The sequence below is a fragment of the Papilio xuthus genome, unplaced genomic scaffold, assembly GCF_000836235.2.
Source record: "Papilio xuthus unplaced genomic scaffold, Pxut_1.1 DF826949.1, whole genome shotgun sequence".
NCBI classification, from domain to species: domain Eukaryota; kingdom Metazoa; phylum Arthropoda; class Insecta; order Lepidoptera; family Papilionidae; genus Papilio; species Papilio xuthus.
The window spans coordinates 1,859,738-1,877,243 of NW_013531700.1; the positions used below are offsets into that span (position 1 = coordinate 1,859,738).

The 17,506-nt window shown below is 37.3% G+C and overlaps 2 protein-coding genes across 2 annotated transcripts in view; one reads left to right on the forward strand and one right to left on the reverse strand.

Moving 5' to 3' along the window:
- Nucleotides 1-17,506, forward strand: part of Naa15-16 (N-alpha-acetyltransferase 15/16) — a 72,926-nt gene that overhangs the window by 5,619 nt on the left and 49,801 nt on the right. The window lies entirely within an intron of this gene.
- On the reverse strand, nucleotides 654-11,542 carry LOC106120713 (uncharacterized). Its single transcript, XM_013316091.1, has 2 exons — nucleotides 11,305-11,542; nucleotides 654-4,403 (listed from the first exon to the last, which is right to left on the reverse strand). The coding sequence occupies exon 2, from the start codon at nucleotides 4,401-4,403 to the stop codon at nucleotides 1,074-1,076; it is 3,330 nt and encodes a 1,109-aa protein (XP_013171545.1). The 5' UTR covers nucleotides 11,305-11,542; the 3' UTR covers nucleotides 654-1,073.

Below are 17,506 nucleotides of genomic sequence, written 5' to 3' on the forward strand. Positions count from 1 at the left end.
TAGTTTAATCCTATCCCCTACTTTTCTTATATGGATGGGAAGGGGAATATTTCTATGCGTGCCCTCCGCTGTCGATTTAATTTAGGCTACGTATCTAAAATTATAGAATGATTGCCACCTTATAATAATTAATTTTTTTTTAATAATATTTCGTCTAAAGAGGGATCTGTTTAAAGTTACAATTGAGTAAAATTTTTATACTAGTATATAAAGATACAATTTTAATTTAAATTATGTTTTTCAAATTATAACAAAGAAATCTTCGCGAGCCCACTTATAGCACTATTTTTTGCTAGTTGTATTACAAAGCCTACAGTTTTTGTGATCGTTTTTATCTACTTTTTTAACGTAATGTTATTTATAATTTGTTAACTTAATAACATAGGTTTGTTATAACTTTATAGCGAGGTAGTGACGAGATCTGTGTAAAGTAACATAACATTAGGTTACCATGTCCATCATGATCATCATCGTCCTTTGTCTGTCCACTGCTAGACATGCTTTCCCCCTTGTAAGCCGTGCTATATACAAATTGCCCTTGTAATATTTAAGATGTAAATAAGACGCATTTTAATTTTAGACATTTTTAATATTATATGTTATTTTCTTTTTGTAAGAAAATACAGATACAAAATCACAATAACTTATCATTACTTTCATTTACATAACAATTATAATAACAAAAATTACATTTATTAATAGTCTATGACGATGCTGTCTGACATCGTCTCGCATATCACATCGCATCGAGCCTAATTTTTCATACAGAATACTGACATACATAAATAAATTAATTATCACTACACTTGCACCTCAGTCACTTAGTAAAATAATTTAATAAATAGGTTATAAAAGTTAGTAGCGTCCATTTCGTATCGGAACGATTTATACACTCATCGATATCGCGATTGAAACCTCGCACTACGTTTTAAATATTATGGCAATGCGGCGTGCACCGCTAGTCTTTACTGACCTTAAACTACTTAGGACACTTTAACATCACATTTGCGCTTTGTATTTACACAATTAGTCGCCTCCGTTGCGGCGTTAGAGTTCAGACTAGAGCTTTGGTTTCACCGTCCGTAGCCGGGTGGCCTGCGCCTATCGTGCGCGGCTTGCACGGCCTGCGACGCCTGCGGTGTTAGGAAGTACACGTGCGCGCCTTCCCCGGGCAACCGGTACGACACAAACGCGCCTCGTCGCCCCTCGTCCGTGCCCGCTGGCGGGATCCACTCCGCCTCAGGCTCGATGCTCGGTCTAGGATTCTTGTAATTCACGTCCGTGTCCCCTTGTAATGACGGTGGCGCCGGCGTCGCGTTAAGATCGTCTAATTCGCTCGCATACTGTGCCGCTTTCCGATAATTAGGGTTCGGTATGGGGATGAATTCACTGTCGGGGTTGATCGATGGCCTCGGATATTTATCATTTACTCGCGTGTCGTCAAGTAGTGATGGAGGTTTGGGTGGCTGCACTAATTGCGCGCTAGGATTGATTGCAATCGGTTCGCTGTTTGGGTTGATCTGCGGCCTCTGTGGACGATAGTTAACCAGTATATCTCCCTCTAATGACGGAGGGTTCGTTGGCCTCGGGGATTGCACGATCTCGTAGTCATATTGCAAGTTTATATTGTTGTTGACTGGAGTGCGCACGGTTTCTAGAGGAGGCGTTACCGCTAGACCGTTGACATCATGAGCTCCGTCTTCAACCTTCTGCCCGAAAATATCAAAGGAATTTCTTGTGATGTCGTCAAAGTAAGTTTCGTCTTGCTTCGTGTAGTAGCCGTTACTTATAGGATTGGGCGTAGTGCTCGGATATCTATTCACTTGATGGATAGGCGCCGGCTTCCCTGTCTGTACGGGAATTTGATTTCTATTTTGATTTGCCTCTTTATTTCTTTGAGCTTCATCGTAGATTTCCTGGGTCGGATTTGCTTTCGCATAGTATCTGCTAGGTGTTGGCGTTTCAGTTGTCACAGGTACATTTTCAACCAGATACTGCTGATGGTACACTGGCGAGACGGATGGAGTTATGGCATTGAATTCATTTTCGATATTGAAAGGTTTGCTATAGCTAACCATTGGTCTGAAGGGTTCCGGGTCAAGTTTTGGTGCACGGAACGCTAGCTGTTCAGGCCTCGGATTAGTTTGGTAACTGAATTGATAGACAGGTCGTGGAGTGCCGTGCTTTTGTTTGTTTATATTACGTGGCGCTTGTGCTTTCGGTCTCTTGGTAGTAAACAAGTCGATTGTTTGTCGAATGTCTCCAATTTCTTGGTAGAACGTACTTGGATTCTGTTTCGGTTGCTGGACGTAAACAGGTTGTGGGCGAGGTTTCTGCACACTAAAGTACTCTTGAGTAAGAATTCTGGGGCCTTGTTTCTGCGGCCATAGAAAAAGTCCGTCGGAGTCATCGATTGCGCCGTAAGAAACATCTACCACTGGGCTGTAGCCGTTCTGAGTGTTGACGCTTGGTTGTTGCGGCTGTTGAACCGGATTTGATGGTACAGTTTTATAGTAATTTCTGCCATCAAAGTAAGTTTCGGGAGCTGGAGAAGTTTTGGGTTGTTCGTCATAAAAGTAGAAGGAGGCCACGGCGTTCTGACTTGGTTTACGTCTGTACACAGGTTGTAGTTTTGTCGCTGGTATGCCATCGTTCTGATCGTCAGAATAGTAAGCTCTGAGCGGTACCTGAGTAGATGTTACTATATCGTCTTGGATTGCATTTGGTGTTTTTTCCGATAGTCTATAAATAATGTAAGGACTTTCTGAAGTTGCCGGCGGTTTTTTGTTGTAAATCTGTTCTGGATAATCGTATAATACAGAAACAGACAATGGTTTTGAAGTGAGCTTTGTTCTTGACTTGTACACCGGCTTCTCCGTCTTTGGTCTGTAAGTCACGTCGTCCGGTAAGTTTTGTACTCTGATTGGATTTCTAGGCGGCGTGGTTACTACACGTTGTGGCGTCCTCTCTTTTAGTGTAGTCATAATTTCAGTTGGCGGGACAGTTGTAAAGGTAGTTTGATCTTCCGTTGTTCTGGTAGATTCAGTTGTTGTCGTTGGTCTTGTTTTGTATTTACGTCGATACACAACAGACGGTGTGGTTGATTGTTTTCTATGATATTTTGGTCTTGAGTGAGGGGATGTAGTAGCGGGTCTTTTGGTGTACACTACTTCTGTTGTAGTGGTTTCATCAAGAGGAGCGAAGAAGTCTGGAGGCGGCGGTAAGATTATTCCAGGCACGAGTGGACCCGCAGGTACACTGTTGTTATACTCGGAATGGTAGGAAAAATTGTAAGGCGGCGGATAATAGATCGAAGGGTCGTCTTCGTCGTATAGGTCTGTTTGGTTGCTCGGTGGTGGTAGAAACGCTGCGCCCGGAGGAAAGCCTTCTGGAAAAGAGCCGTTCATGGATGGGGGGAAGGGGTATGGTCCTTCGCTCGCATTCCCAGGTAGGAATGGGAACGGAGGAATTGGCAACGGCGCTTGCCCGGTAGTAGAGTTTCTCTGATTTTCACCCGAGGGATATGGCGCTCCCGCTGTGAAGAGGAATGGCGGTGGTGGTAGAGGGCCATCGCCTTCTCCCGTAGGGAAGGGAGGGAAAAGGGACGCGGGGACGCTACCGTTAGGAGTAAGGAAGACGAGCGGTCCGTCGTCGGAGAGGCGTACCGGAAAGGGCGGAGGTACTTTGGGTTTCTGTGGGAGCTTTACTTGCCTTCTCGGGGCTTCGTAGCTATCGATTGGTGGCCAAGGTTTTACACCCGTGTCCTTCGTACGCTCCGGGAATGATCCCCCTTTGAGAACTAAAAGGTGATCTTCCGCTAACCAAATCTCATCCTTTTTGAGTCCTCCGAGACTTTGTAGATTATCCTTCGTTCTAGTTTCCGTGTCAGGTTCATAGCTAACGATTCCCGGTCGTTTTGGGGCTTTAGCAAAAATCTCATTTTGTATCAGTCCATATTTCCCCTCGGCCACCTGATCCGATAACGTTTTCTTCTCTTCATCGTCTTCTTTCACTTTTCCGGCGTCTTTGCCTTCGCCAGCGCTGGACATGAGCATGCCGTCGTCCCAGATGCCCTGGTTCCATCCTACGGTGCCGCCCGACGGGTCGGCCACATACACGCCTGCGAACTTTCCACTTTCAGTCTTGCCTTCGTATCCGATGTAGTTTTTGGAGGCGCCGTATTCCTTGTCATGTTTTATCTTCATGTGTCCGCCTACGAGTCGTTTGACCGTTCTTTGCGAGTCAGCCGGTAGTGAGTCGTGCGGCGCGGAGGATGCGAGGCTGCGCTGGTCGCGCACGAACGAGTCAGGCGGCAGCACGTAAGTAGGCACCAGGACACTGGCTTGCGAGTTGCACACCCATGCCAGCGCTAGCGTCACCACTAACACCGCCCCTCTCACCATCTGAAAGTTTAAACGTAATTTCTTAGTTACGAAGCAAGTAACAATTAAAATATATTTTATTTTGAAAGTCTACTGTTATTGAGTGGCAATTAATAAATCACTTATCTAAGTTTGGCCGCGTTTGTTAATCGAATCAACTCGGTGATGTACGTGAACCGAGTGAAAGGTCCGACGGAGATAAAAACTACGGCCGGTAATTATTTAGGAACTGGCGTGGCGCGCGCCAATGCCCGCCTTTTATCAACTCGCGCGGCGACCACCGCCGGCCACCGCCGACCCGGCTGGCATTGAGAATCAAGCGTTTAATTTGGAAATTAGCAAGTAATGGCCGCGAGACAGGAAGGCCGATCGAGGCCTGCGACAAAGCGGTCTTGTTATTTTTTTGTTTTAAACCCGTTCGCATTCGCCTTGTGTTATGCTGCCTCGCTTGGTCCTACGATTATAGTACGAGTAAGTCGCGTTATTGTGCCGAGTAATCTACTTCCATCGACGTAGAAATAGTCAATCGTTTTGTAACAATCGTTTCTACTAACTCTTGCAATTTGTCGGCACGAGCGCATGATTGGTAATCACAGTGTTGATATAGTCTACGTCTGACTTGACTACGTGGCATTCTTTTAGTTTTTGAATCAAATGGCGTGGGTGGAAATTTCGTGAGTTATTACCAAATGAGATTAGGCTTCTAAATTTAATTTATTGTAAGAAAAATGTCAGTATGTTTGATCCAAAGTATTGGTGCATTGGGTCTGTGAAAGGCGATTTATAAGTTCGATTTCGCCTTCAATATCCACACGATCGTAGTAATCGTTCCACTCAATTTTAACAGCTATGCCAAACGTATCGAACAATTTAATCGCTTACAATTGTATACCGTTGGAAATATTGTTATTTCAATAGTTTATGCGGCCTTTGACTTTTTAAATGAACCGATTGTGCTAAAGTGTAATAGGTGAATGGTTATATTGTGTGCAATTTAATAAAAAATATTAACCGAGTAACAATTTTATCAAGTCACGCTTGTTATTATGTACTAAAATTTAAAACTAAAATGTTGCATTAATATTCTATATAAATAATGTTATACATGTATAAATACAAATTATTTTGTTATTAATAAATAGTATTTTTAAATGTTCAATCCTAGAAAATAAAGAAATCTAACTTCATATTTCGAAATTTTAATATTATGTTGAATGGTTTCCAAGTTTGATTATAATCCGAGATGTATGGAGTTGTAGTACATACTGTACCGACCCTTCGTAGGGATAAGGGCAGGTTGATGATGAAGATTATAAAGGATAATACGGTTTGTAGTTAAATAATTTTCAAGAAAGTTGTTCATATAGGCAGGTATGTACGCAAGCGCAAACACTTGTGTCATTATAGTCGACCTTATAAAGACTGTAATAATTTGTTCAAATGTCCCCGCAGTAGTTATTACGCAACCAATGTTCTTGAGACATGTGTAGTTGATTGAAACAAATATTTAATTAATTAAAATAATATTACTATAAGTTTAATTTGTGGAAATAAAACATTATCTCGTTTTTAATATCTTACACGTATTATTTTTAGTATTATATTTGCAGCATTTTAGCCGCCCGACTTGTCTGACTTATGCCTCATATTGATTAAGTTCTGTCATTTAAAGTAATTAAAAATAATCCAAACTGCTTATATTCTTCCCCTAATATCAACAAGAATTAATAGTTGTGTTCAATATTGATTTATTTATTGTATACTTTATAGCAAAAGTTGCTGCGGTTTACTTAGGTTTACACCAAATGTTAACGTGTTTGACATTTGCCTCGGAACATCGCGTAGCATCCTTTCATTTCCGATACTTGTTCACCTTCGTAAAAATCTATGAGATTGTTTGTGACGTATATGATGGCTTTCCTTGGTCTTTGTACGTTTTAATTTAAGAACCAATATCATGGCTAAAAAAGCAGTTGTAAATGCAACACTTTGATGACCTTGTAAGCTAATTACCGCGCTTTTTATGTTAATGGTTTTTTTGTATGAAATGTATTTTTATTCACGTCAATCACATTTGTAACATATGCCAAAACTTTCTTTTGCAGTCGCGCAAGTTGAGAAATGTTTCGATGTATTGTATTTTGTATTCAATGAACGCCGCACCGGCCGCTAACTTTCCAATGGCCTTTATTTACTGCCAGATTGTACAGGACATGTCGGTTTCACAAACATATTGCGTTTTCAACAACAGTCACTTTAGTTGACAATTTATACAAAAAAATACGGTTAAGTTAACTAAAGTTATTGAACAAATTAACTTTTTAAAACTTTATCTTAAGTTTTTAATATCATTAATTCAAGCAATAGTTCTATTGAGCTGTTTACTTAAGGTCATATCGTTAAGTGTCCTTTGACTTGTTCTATATAAAACTCGGTATCACTTCAATCGAGGGCGGGACGAATTCATATTAATCACGGTTAATTAGAAATTATTCACAGACAAAGCTTCGTGCACCCACGTTCTTTATGACTAAGCTATCTTATTTTCATCCTTGAACTGCCACTTTGTATCTAGTGAATGTAATGTTACTTAAAATGTTTTAAATCACATGTCAGTCTTCTTATTTTAATCCTTACTAATATTATAAATGGGAAAGTTTAGATGGATGGATGTTTGTTTGAAGGTATCTCCAGAACGGCTTAACGGATCTCGCTGAAATTGGCATAGATTTAGAACATAGCCTACTAATTAAGTTTTTTTTATTCTCCGCGGACGGAGTCGTGGGCGACAGCTAGTATTTTATAAGTTTTTTTTCACCATAAGTAGTAGACATATCAAAATATAACGGAATTATCAAATGCGTTGTTTCCTCTTCAATTTCATTCCTTCACGCTGAGCGTCTGATTAGTTTTTAATCTTGATAATTAATCTGCATGAATGTTGCGTATGGGTAAATTAATGTATTCGTAAATCATTATTAGATTCATTGAATGGATCGAAATACTAATAGTGTCAGGGTTTAACAATTGTCGCGAAGGCGCTAAGGGTCAAGGCAATCGCATCTTAGACTGTTCAGTTCGCTGCGTCATAGAATCTAAAGCTTAGCTAAGCGTAATCTAAAAATAATAATAATTCTCTATAATCTCGTAAGTTTTAATGTGGGAGTTTTATTCTTTTACATTTTTAATCTGTTGCAATTAGTTTTTTTTTGTTCTTAAATTAAAAGTCACGGTTGCTTAACTCGACGGCTACTAAACTCGTGTTTACTCTATGGTTAGGTTGTTTAAATGTATTCCAAGTTCTCATAGCGTCTTTTTTATCATTTCAAAGCAGACATATTCGTTTTTTTTTTAAATAATGATTCAAGTTTCGTTATATTTTTTAATTGGTCAATGTTTGCTGGTATTTCGCAATCTGAATTCCGGCTATTCAATTATATTGTCTTATTAATGTTTAGTCAACGTTTCGTGGTTTCAGTCACTGCACCGGTATGCAAAGTAAGGTCATGTTATAAAAAATTGCTCCGATTTGTGTCGTGACTTAGTATGGAGCGGCACGCGCCTTCGCCCGGGGCCAGTCAAATGTTTCCAACTCTACTTTCCATGTGTCTATTGTAGGCTTGATATTTATTATTCTTCTAAAATCCAAGGTTTATTTTTTCTTTAAATTGATTGCGCATGGCAGAATGTTTACATAGTTTTTTTTAAGAATATCTATTGATTCGATGGTAAACTGCTGAAATTAGCTTTAGATTCGAAAAAAATTATAACAATAAGAGAGAAGTTTTTTATAGAGATTATATCGTCGCGATAATTTGTAATGTTTTGTTATTGTTAGGCTTCTATGCGACAGTTTTTTTATGTAAGCATTGCTTTCTTCTCATTGTTGTGACTTTCATGATTGTTACGTTTGCAAAGCGGTCACATCTCTTATTGTATGTAATCTTCCATATAATGGTCGATTATTCGTTCTCATGTACGACCGTAATAGCAATTACGCAGTTTCGAAACGTCTCGTTGTTTTCACATGAATTGAACAAAAGCGAAAAGAAATCGTGGGCGCGTTAGCTTTTGAACTTTCCACTGTCGTCTGATAATTTAATTAAGCGCTAAACGCGAATTGTTACTATTCATTATTCAATGTATACAACTATTTTGGTTTTAGAATACGAATTAAATAAAAAAAATACCTAATAAATATATTAAATTAGTTTTACTTATGTGTGTGTATTTTACAAATAAGATGGTAATTATTTTTTTTTTGTTAAAGGTAAGCATTGTATTCGAATGGATATATTCGGTAAGTGAATATTTAGATCATAAATATCTTACAGAACAGGTGGGCGGGGATCCCTTACATCGCTCGTATGAGGTAAACGCCAATTAACCGATCAGATAATCGTCCCTCGTTATTTCCATATTGTTTAATATGAGTCACTTGTGCAATATATTTCAAAAGTTTTCCGCCACTCTGGCTACCTTTTGGTGGTTTTCGGAGCGTGGCGAATAGACAACCTTAACAGCTGGAGTCCTTCGCTCGGTTTGGAGGAAAGCTGAATATTTAAATGGTTTTGTAATTTATGTCATTGCAACTGCGAGCATTCGGTTATATGTTTTTTTAAGTAATTTTGCGTCGAATTAGTCTACATTTTCATTTTAAAACACCATTGTTAAGATTAGCACTCGCGACAATTGCAATCTTGCTTAATGTATACATTCTTTTGTGATGGCTAAGGAAACCTTGCTGTCTTTAAAATTGGACGAGTCTAACAGGTTTCGCGCTTGGTTATTTTTTCTTTCTCATTTGATAACATCGCCGCGCTCATCCTAGCCGGATGCGTTTTTTTGTTTACGGACATACGGTAAGGTGACGCAATCGTGGTTATCATTCGATTCTATCTATAACGTAAAATCCCAGTTAAATTCTTTAGACTGATTGAAATATAAATATAGCTGTCATGCACAGTCACGCTTACTCAAATCAAACAATTATATTAATTTTAATTGTGTACGCTTTTTGTTTTCATCTCTATAGATGCAATGTTTATTATCATTAACTTATATAATAATTCATTGTATTATCATTTGAGAATTAAAGATATTTTCATTAAATTTTTGTCTATAATTGGTGAGCTATAGAAAGCAGATATAGTTTATATTGAAATAAAATAGGCTCGATTTACTATGATATCTCTTTTAGTGCAATTGTTATTGAATTCAACCGGCAAGCTCACGTCTAATTTAGCAATACACGACTGGGCGTTAAAAAGCGTATTTTTCGGAACCACAACGATTTGGAGCGAGGTCGCCAGTCTGTACATATACGAAAAATTTCTATACAATTATGAAAAGAAACCGGTCCCTTTCGTATTTTAATATCTAAAGTATTCTGTATAATGTGATCGGTAAACGAAGCTTTGATGGGATACTAGCGGTAATGTATGAAAAGGTAATAGTCGTTTTTGCTCGTCACTCGATGAAAACTAATTTTAAACATAAAGTATATGTTTTAAAATGAATGCATTATATTCGTACAAGTCAATTACATTTGTAGCTGATTCATATTGACTCGGAAACCGCAGTTGGATTGGAAATTGCTATGGCAATAAATATTTCATAGTAATATTTACCTATCGATATCGGCATATAACTTTATAGGTATTATTTTAACGTAGATTTCCTGTTCTCGACTTTATTATCTCACTCGTTCGTTGTGTCCTCGTTTGAATTATTTATTTTCACACGATCTAAGATTTGTTCGTGTAACTATTCGTTTATTGATCGCTACTTCCTTGATATTTTTTTTGTGTTAAATGCCCACGATTGAGTTTTTGCTACGACTATTTGTAATATCAACTCGTTACTTGCTAGTATTATGTCATTTGTGTTAAGACCGTGTTCGACTTTCATCGCCTATTGGGCTACTTTCGTCTTTAAGATCAGAATCGATCGATTGGATTTGCGCGATTGAATAGCTTTAAATATTTTATACACGGATGTTGGACAATTTTATGTTTTAATAATCACGTTATCGTCAAAACTCGCTTCGGAATTCGATGAGTCGAGTGACGTTAAACAAAATTAGAATTGCTGTTTGGTTCTAGTCAATGAGCTCAACTCACGTAACTATGAGTACCGGTCCGATTAATTAGCATTGTCTACACGTAAATGTCGGCTCTCCCGTTATAACATCCTTTATCATTCCTCACTAAAGGTCAATATTACGTGCCGGTCTTTTGACTAAGCGTACATATTTATGGCAGTGACTAATCTAGTGCTTCGACATTTGTGAATGTATTATTTTAACAAATTTTAATTAAATGTTTCGAAACTCGTAAGTGCGTATGTGTGTAATTTGACACTAATAATGTAAATCGCATTTATTAATTCGCTATCGAAGTCACAGATCTGAAATATGCTTGCGGAATCGAATTCTGAATGGATTATTATCGAAGTGTATATTTTCGAAATACATACGCTTCGCGGTCGAGTGTCGCGTAGGTTTGGATTAACACATCGCGAGTATATCGTGAATAATATTTGCAGTGCTCATTACCATCGAGAACATTCCATTATCCCTGACTCTATAGCTTGCGATAAATGTCGTGGGGTCGCGGTTTAGCCTTTGCTTGCATTATTGCAATATACGTATGTAGCCTAGCTTCTCGACGACAATCCGTCGCCTGTACACTTTTGTTTGTATTTTCTCACAGGTGTTTCTCTACGTCGCGTCATTGAGTATTGCACTGAAGGCTGTGCTATGAGAAATTTTGAGTTAGTCGTGTCGCGATACGAGCATTGTCTGCTGGTCATATATTGTGCGGGTCTCAACCCGTGAGATTTGGGTCGGGGGCCTGAATTGCGTATGCTGGCATGCATTATAATAATAAACAATTCTCGGGGCATGTAATAAATATCTTACATTGACTGATAACGGCTGAGGCTGCGGCTGATAATCACTCTTGCACTTCTTAATTGCACATGTCAGTTCACTTCACTGTTAATGTCACTGGGATCACTGGCACATAGCAGGCTGCTGCGACGGCTGTCGATGGCGGAATGTATTGCTGGTTCCGTGGGGTTGCAGCGCCGGACACTGGTGGGGTGCACGTGTGTTCGGTAGATTGCTCGGCGCATGAGTGGCCGAGGTGGTAGGGGGCGCCGGTGTAAATACTCTGCCGTAAGCGCGTGCGCAGCGCTCACGCACACCGCTTTGCCTCCGTGTAGGCGACGCACACAGGCGCAGGCGTTGTTCCCGCGCCGCCGCGCCGCGTGTCGTGCGTTTAGACCCACGATGATATCGATACGAAATTGATGTAAGAACGTCGATTCCCTACAAACGGATGTCAGTTATTAATTTTGTCTGAAGTAGGTACTCATCTTATTTGTACTGAGTGCGTTCGTGATGTGATGCTAGCATAGTTGATAATGTATTGTTTCAAGATTTCTTGTAGGTAAATTGTGAAAAGTTCTTTAAAATTATGCGCTCTTTATTATTAAGATAATTAATGTGTTTCATTCAATAAAATTGATTTGTAATCGGTTATCGAGATCGTTTTAGAGTTTTAATATTGCTATGAATTTACTTTTATGGCTGGTGCCTAAGTGCAACTATTCTTGCGCCGGCCGGTAAAATACTTTGCAAAATGAATATTCCATGTACTTTTTAATTATTTTTATTCTCTTTTCTATTTTAGCGGAATGTATTTGAATTTATTAATCGTCTGATCTAATGTACATTTTTTTCTTCATTATTTATCAAAGTTAAATATTTATTCTCAAAGCTTGAACACTTCGACAGATGACGGACAGTTTTTTTTCAATAACATAACCAAGTATGGGTCGCAGATTGAAGACTGCATATAAGATATCGGTTATAACGATTCAACAAGAGAACGCTCTTTGATGTAATTTTAATCGGATTTGACTAAAAATTTTACTTTTTTATTTTATACGTCGTCGGTTATTTTTATAATATAAATCATAGTCTAAAAATATTTATCGCGAATCTATAGCAGTTGGAAATGTTTACGTCTGCCTGATCCGTGTCGTTGCGGCGTGAGAGTCATCGACACCGGCCGCGTCCTCGGAAGGTCGCCGACGACCAGAACGGGAACTGAGACGAGATTTACATAATTTAGGGCTGCGACATACTGTGAGATTTTTTAACGCCTCTTCTTTGTTTTTTTTGTTTTACAATAATTTTTGGTTACAATTGGAATAATTAAATATAGAGAATCTTACTTATTTCCAATGTTAAAAACATAAATACTTCGAGTTATGTGGTTTGAAATCCGGGTTAAAAGAATTGTTTATAACATCGTAGTAAATGTCCTGGTTTCTATTTTTTAAAGCTTAAGACAATTTAAATAAAATACATAAACATGTGATAGATGATTTATTCAAAGACAAATTCAGTAAAATAATCCTATTTGAATTTCATGAACTCTGATAACAATTGGCCAGAAGTCTTCATTATACCAGTATTATTTGGTACAAATTATTTATAGTGCTGTGTCATCATCATCATAATCATCAGCCTAAATTTATCCACTACTGGATGTAGGCCTGTATGATTAGTGACCTGTATTGAATCCTTTTTTCTTTAATGAAAAAATCGCTCGTAATCTTTGCTCATCTCAAGAGCGATCCCGGATCTTTTTTTTTCGTCTCGTAAGAATTCACTAGTCACACACTTTAGTCCACTTATCTTTAGCGGACCGAGGACTTTGATTCATTCTTTTTTGCATTTCATTTTATTTTATAAATATTTTATTTGTGTTCTTGTGGTTTTTATTTTGGAATTTCTAATATTATTTGCTTTGATTTTAAAGTAAAGTTAGGTCATGGTTGGTAATTCCAAAGAATGAAAATGATGAATCTTTTTGTGTAATAATGTGTTTTAAATGAGTTTTCATCTCTGAAATCCTTGTATAACATGTTGGATGTGTTTTGTCACTGTGTTTTTGTACATGTGTAGAGGCAATACAAACATACATAGTGCAGTAAGGTCTATGTCTAGAAGAAATGCTTGTTAAGTAAGTACACTTGGTCTTCGTAAGATTTTTTTTTTTTTTATAAAAAAATATTAGCAGATTTTTTGTAAATTTACTAATATTTCTTTTACCATTCCAACTAAGCTGTATGCTTGTGCTAGGATATGGTTTACGACAATAGTCGAATGGCGGGATTCGAACGCCCGACCTCGTGATCGAAAATCCGTATCCTTAACCATTAGGCTATTGACGCTTAAACGCCTAAGATTGTTCAAGTTCTACTAAGTAAATTGTTTTCTTACTTTTACGTATTCTGATTATTCTCACTAGTTTTATTATTATAAAACCAATTATATTGTAACGATAAAGTATTGTTATATAACAACTTCCTATATTCCTATATACTATATCGATTATAATTCACAATCGTTGGAGGATTAATACTTTTTTAATTTTTTGTTACGAAATTCTGGGTTTTGTTATTTTCGAGCAGTTTTATTAACTATAATAAATTATGGTAATGAGATGAATGAAATGTTAAGTACAATAAAAATATATGGTCAAACTGTCATCAGAATAACCTTTGAACTTGCGTCAGTTCTACCTAACCTTGGAGAGAGTTGAGGAATGTCAGGGATTTTCCTCGCGTTGACTCATTTGTTTTGGGGGGTTTGTTTTTATTATATTTTTATTGACAACCTTATTATATCCGCATATAATATATAAATACAAATTTTACGAATAGAATTCAGTCGATTGACTAGATTTTATTGTTATTTAGATAAGAAAAGTGGCGTCTCAAATAAACTTTGATAGTCAACGTTATATTTTTCCAGACCGCAAGCAAAAATGTATATTTTTTTTAACTTTTACACAACAAATGTTCAATGACCTCTGTTCATCTCGTAGATTATACATTTTTAGGAATATCATGTTTATTAGATGTTTTAAGTTCATCGGAATATTTTACTAATGTAGACTATAAGTCGCTTGGATCGTTATATCGACTCGCGGATGTATCGGCCATACGAAAATTATTAAGTCACGTATTCTGGGCGCTGTTTAATGAGTTTATTTATTGTAGTAATTATTATTATCCTTTATTGAGATGAACAAAGTGTAAGAAAAACAACTGCTACATATATCATTACGTCACATAATCTGTGGTATTATTTACGGTTATCAAAGCAGAGCTTAGCTTGTTGGTCCACAATGCATCGCCATTTGTTTTTAATTCACACAGCGGATTTCCCAATGAATTAGGATCCTTTTGCTGCGGTCTATTCAATGCTCTGTTACTAACCCGTGCTAACTTAGGTATAGTGTGTTATTAGCATAAAAATGTCAATAATTTTGGTTTCCCCCAAGTCGGGGGTTTGTGATCGCCGGTGCCGTGGTACCGGTGCACGAGTTTCAAGTTTAGTTGTCCTTTTCTCAGAATCATGTTTGTGCCGAGTTCGGTGTCGGTGAGACGCGTCCGTACCGCATTCCGCGACACCGCGGCGCTCGGCTTTGACCGTTTGACCACTTCATAACTCTGCCGCCAACACCGACCCATACTAACGGAACTCGATTTTATATCGATTCGATTCGCTAAGATTTTGTTTGGTGAATTATTGGTGTTAATCGCGCTTGTATGTTCTGTTTGGAGTTTGTGAATTTTTGTATGTATTGATATTTTTGCATTTATGTAATTTTTCTATTTTTTTAAATCATGCAATAAACATTAGATTTATCTGTCTGTGTGTAGACATTCCTATGGTATTTGTCGATCGAGTAAAACAAGCTTGTTTTAGAATAAGTAATTCATTAATAAACTTTTACTGTTTACTAAATAGGTAATTTTACAATATACAACCCTCGATGTTCATATGATTTCTAGTTAACGTGAACGTATAGATTTATTAAAATCTTTTAACAGTGAGTACACACTACAATGACCTTTTGTGTTATTATTTATTTATGACATAGTTATTATGTAAACCAATTGATTCAGTTTGAAACTATTCAGCATAATTCGTATAGGAACAAATTTGGCGTCAATATATTTTTTAATTTTTTTAAAATATGTTATATTTATGATTAATAAAAAGAAAGACTACACTTTACGCTTACGCAGTGTATCATAATAGGTGTCAAGGTCATTTAATAATATTTGTTTACAAAATATATGGGGTTACAATGGTATGGGTCGCAGGTTCCCCGCAGGCGCCGGACCGCATCGGCGTCTGTCTGCCTAAATTATACAATGGTATAATCGTGTGGTTTTGGGCGCATTGCTGCTTTATCGGACATCGCCTGCTTCTACCCGGATGTGTGGGTCGCTGTGTTGCTAGCCGATACAATGTTATGTCCTTTTTTATTACTTGGAGTGGACAGGAAAGGTATATGTCCCACTTTTGGACACGATTTGTTTTCTGCATGACAATGACTAAGTAAGTACAGTTGCTATTCATACTTGATCTAATTCAAAGTGAGTTTAGCAGCTCGCCTTACATTCATCATCAGCTCACTATACGTCCCCACCGAGGGGCTCGGATTCTACCCTAAGTTAAGGGTGATTAGGCCAAAGTCAACCTCGCTGGCCAAGTTGGTTGACTTCATACATATCTTTGAATTTCTTCTCAGATATGTATAGGTTGCATCACGATGTTTTCCTTCACCGTAAGAACGTCGGATAAATGTACATATGTAAATCGGAAATGAAAAACACATTGATACATGGCGGGATTCGAACCCAGGACCTGCAGATTGCAAGTCAAGTGCTTGACCTCTGAGCCACCGACGCTGCTGCTTAACTCCTGAGCCAACGACGCTCCCCTAACATGTAGGACGTATTTATTAGTTCGCCTTACATGTAGGACACATTTTAATTATATTTTTACGAGGCTGTATTTAAGAATGATATTTAACGAGATAAATATTTTATATAGCTTCTGAATTACGTAACAAATATTCTTATGATAGTTTTATACTATTTTAAATTAACTGGTATAGGAAAATAACTATAAATATCTATATCTTTATATGAACAAGACCTTGAAGGCCGTCGCCTGTGACCTGGTTTCTTTGGCACAAACAAACATTGACATCAAGCGGTTGACAGCGCGTACAGCGTTGCAAATACGACGTGCTCTATTGTTGATATAAAAACATATAGAAATATATTACCCGAATCTGCGATAAGTCGAAATAAAATTAATATGCATAATACTTTGTGTTTCACTTGTTTTAGATATATTTTTTACTCTAAAATTGCGATAAAATCAAATCTATTCAGCTGTAATGCGTATTCAGTACACAGTAATAAATGGTGCTGCAGATTTATAGATCATTCCTAAAATGGAAATTATTATAGGTTCGCACTGTACATATTATAGATTCGAAGGTAAACAGCTTATAAGAAAGAAACTGATGCATAAGGCGTAGGAAAAAAAATACTAGAGTAAAACTACAAAGCTTTTTAAACTTATAAAAAGTCATCCCTCTAATTCAAGTAGAAAAATGGAGATGCCATATAATATATTTTCCTGTGTTTCCTCTTCCCTTTAGCACTATCCAAGACATATTTTGTAAAATGGTCTATCTTGTTACCTTGTATTCTGTTACCTTAACTTTAAACAATTTTGATTGATGTTATTTGCACTTTTCCCCCTAGGTTATTCTTTTTGTTTTTAACAATGAGGAAAATGTAACTTGACGTAATATGGCTTTTTATAATACGTTAGCATTATTAAGCGTTGTATAAATTATTGTGATATAAATTTAGAAGCGGATATAGTGTATGCTAGAGTGGACGCATCTGTGTCTCGACAATACTCTAGGTGTGTTTAGGATTCCTAACATTCCGATGTATGCCGTCTCATAACTGGTTGTATCCGTGTTTTATATTGCATATAATCATCCAGTCTTAATATTTTGATTATCTTTACTAAAATAAGCTCAATACGAGTCAATTATCTATATATATAAAAGAAAGTCGTGTTAGTTACACCATTTATAGCTCTAGAACGGCTTTACCGATATGTCTGAAAATTGGTGAGGAGGTTGCTTTGATCCAGGAGACGGACAAAGGATACTATTTATTCTTTTTTTTTAATTTATGCCTTGAAGAGCTGCTTTTTATTT

What these genes read in the sequence shown, in the direction of transcription:
- LOC106120713 (XM_013316091.1), bottom strand. Translation starts at nt 4,403, where the DNA reads ATGGTGAGAGGGGCGGTGTTAGTGGTGACGCTAGCGCTGGCATGGGTG.